The 2,062-nt window shown below is 50.9% G+C and overlaps 2 protein-coding genes across 3 annotated transcripts in view; both read right to left on the bottom strand.

Moving 5' to 3' along the window:
* Nucleotides 1–1,049, bottom strand: part of Sapcd1 (suppressor APC domain containing 1) — a 2,106-nt gene extending 1,057 nt beyond the window's left edge. Inside the window, exons 1-2 of one of the 2 annotated variants that reach the window (XM_021149564.1) lie at nucleotides 830–1,049; nucleotides 452–592 (exon numbers count right to left, since the gene is read on the bottom strand). In XM_021149564.1, the coding sequence (XP_021005223.1) occupies nucleotides 452–592; nucleotides 830–943 (255 nt within the window). In that variant the 5' untranslated portion in view covers nucleotides 944–1,049. Of the gene's footprint in view, nucleotides 1–451; nucleotides 597–829 lie in introns of both variants that reach the window. The other variant, XM_021149563.1, reaches the window with a different exon arrangement.
* A 657-nt stretch (nucleotides 1,050–1,706) lies between these two features.
* Msh5 (mutS homolog 5) overlaps nucleotides 1,707–2,062 on the bottom strand; it is a 17,797-nt gene continuing 17,441 nt past the window's right edge. The window contains exon 24 of the mRNA XM_029471594.1: nucleotides 1,707–1,906. Within this exon, the coding sequence (XP_029327454.1) occupies nucleotides 1,795–1,906 (112 nt within the window). The 3' untranslated portion in view covers nucleotides 1,707–1,794. The remainder of the gene's footprint in view (nucleotides 1,907–2,062) is intronic.

Genomic DNA, 2,062 nt, shown 5'->3' on the forward strand with positions numbered 1-2,062 from the left:
TAGCCCTGGCTGTCCTGGAACTCACTCTGTAGACCAGGCTGGCCTCAAACTCAGAAATCTGCCTGCCTCTGCCTCCCAAGTGCTGGGATCAAAGGCGTGCGCTACCACTCCACCTCCATCTCTTAAAATTGCAGTCAGTTCTTTTCAAACTGCCTGGAACCCTACCCCCACTCCTGTTCCTTATGGGTCCTCTCTGACCTTCCCCTGCCCAGTGAGAGACACCCAAGCCACTCTCCAACTCTCTGTGGGGTGTTCAGATGAAGTCCCTCTGAATGGAATGCAGACCAGCCTCTTCCAGCACAATGAACACTGGTGACCATCCTGTCATTTCCAATGCTATTCCAGTTCATGTGCCCTGCCCGTTAACCCTCCCCTTCCCAGAGCAGCCTTCGAGGTCCATGTGCTCCCTGCTTCTCCCTCCCCAGCCCATGCACAGATGGCTGCCCCCTACCTCGCCAAGGGCTCCCAGCTGCAGCTGCCGTTGCTGGGTCTCCCTCAGCCGGTCTGCGAACCAGGCCTGGCCATGCTCCAGCAGCTCCAGGCCCTGCCACAGAGCATCTTGTTCCCTCTCCAGAGCCTGCATCATCTGCAGCTGGCTTAGACGAGATACAGGCCAAAACGACTCACTCCCAGCAGGATGATATGGTATAGCGATCTCCTTTAAAGGGCTCACTATCTGATCACTAAGTGTGAGCTCCCACTCTCCATTGAGGATTTGAATGGCAAAGGAATACAGAGGGAAAGCCTGTGGGTCCTCAGTTGAGAGGAAATATATGCAGGGTACATTAGGGGAGGGGATGTCCCAAGACTGAGTTGGTCTCACACTCACCCATAGGAAGAAGTTCTGGGCTCCTGGGTCTTGGCGGCTTGTCCCCAGAGGTAGCAGCAGAACAGTGTAGGGCGCTTGCACCAGGGGTGGCCCACCAGGACCTGGGCTCTCCATGGCTCTAAAGTAGGAAGGGCGGAGCCGGGGCTGGTCCCTCCCCAACCCATCTTCTACCCATCCTGCCTTGTCTTTCAGCCTGTGAGGCCAGGATAGTTCTTAAGGCAACAGATAGCTTCCCTTAAACTGTGTGTCAACCTTCATTTTTGTTTTTGTGTTTTTGGTTTTTTTTTTTTTTTTGTTTTTTTTGTACAGTCTGTTGGAAGTAGCTTGTCCTCATTGAGTCCCAAGGACAGAATCTGAATTTATTTAAAGTTTTATTTATTTATTTAGAATCAGGGTCTCCCTGTGTAGCCTAGCTAGCCTGGAACTCACTATATAGACCAGGCTGGCCTCAAACTCATAGCTCCACCTGCCTCTGTCTTCCCAGTGGTAGAATTAAAGGTCTGCACCATCATACCTGCATTTATTTATACCACCATTCCTGACTAAATGTAATTATCTATTTGTTAGTTTATGTGTATGTGTGTGTCCATGAGTTTATGTGTATTCCATGTGTCCCAGAGCCCCTGAGACTAGAAGAGGGTATAAGATCCCTTGGAACTGGAGTGACACACAGATGTGACCCACCATGTGGTTCTTGGAACCAAAGCCACTTTCTCTGCAAGAGCAGTCAGTGCCTCTAATCACTGAGCATCCGCCCATCCCAACTGTCACTGTATTTGAGTGACTGCCCCCTGTCCCAGCTGCTGTCCTGTTGGGTGACCTAAGGAAACACCTTGATCCAAAATAAGCTTTATTCCTAACACAAGATACAATGTGCAAACTGAGAACTCTGCAGTAAGGGGAAAAAAAAAGAAAAGGCATGGTAGGCCCCGGGGCTCAGGCAGCTGGGAGGCGAGGGAGGACTCTCAGAGGATGGTGGGAACAGCAGGCAGCACTTCCTGACTAATGAAAATGTCCAGGTCCAGGGTGGGATCCTCCAAGTCCAGTTTTAGAAACTTATCCACCAGTGCCTGGCAGCTGCAGGAGAAACAGAACAGTGTGACTGCTGGGTCGCCAACTCCCTATGCAGACAGAGGAGAGGGTCTGTGCGGGGAAACTGCAGCCTTGGAGAGCCAAGGGTTTCAAAAGCAGCCATGGATACCGAGTTGGTTTTGTTTGTTGGTTTTTTTTTTT

The sequence above is a fragment of the Mus caroli genome, chromosome 17 (assembly GCF_900094665.2).
Source record: "Mus caroli chromosome 17, CAROLI_EIJ_v1.1, whole genome shotgun sequence".
Taxonomy (NCBI): domain Eukaryota; kingdom Metazoa; phylum Chordata; class Mammalia; order Rodentia; family Muridae; genus Mus; species Mus caroli.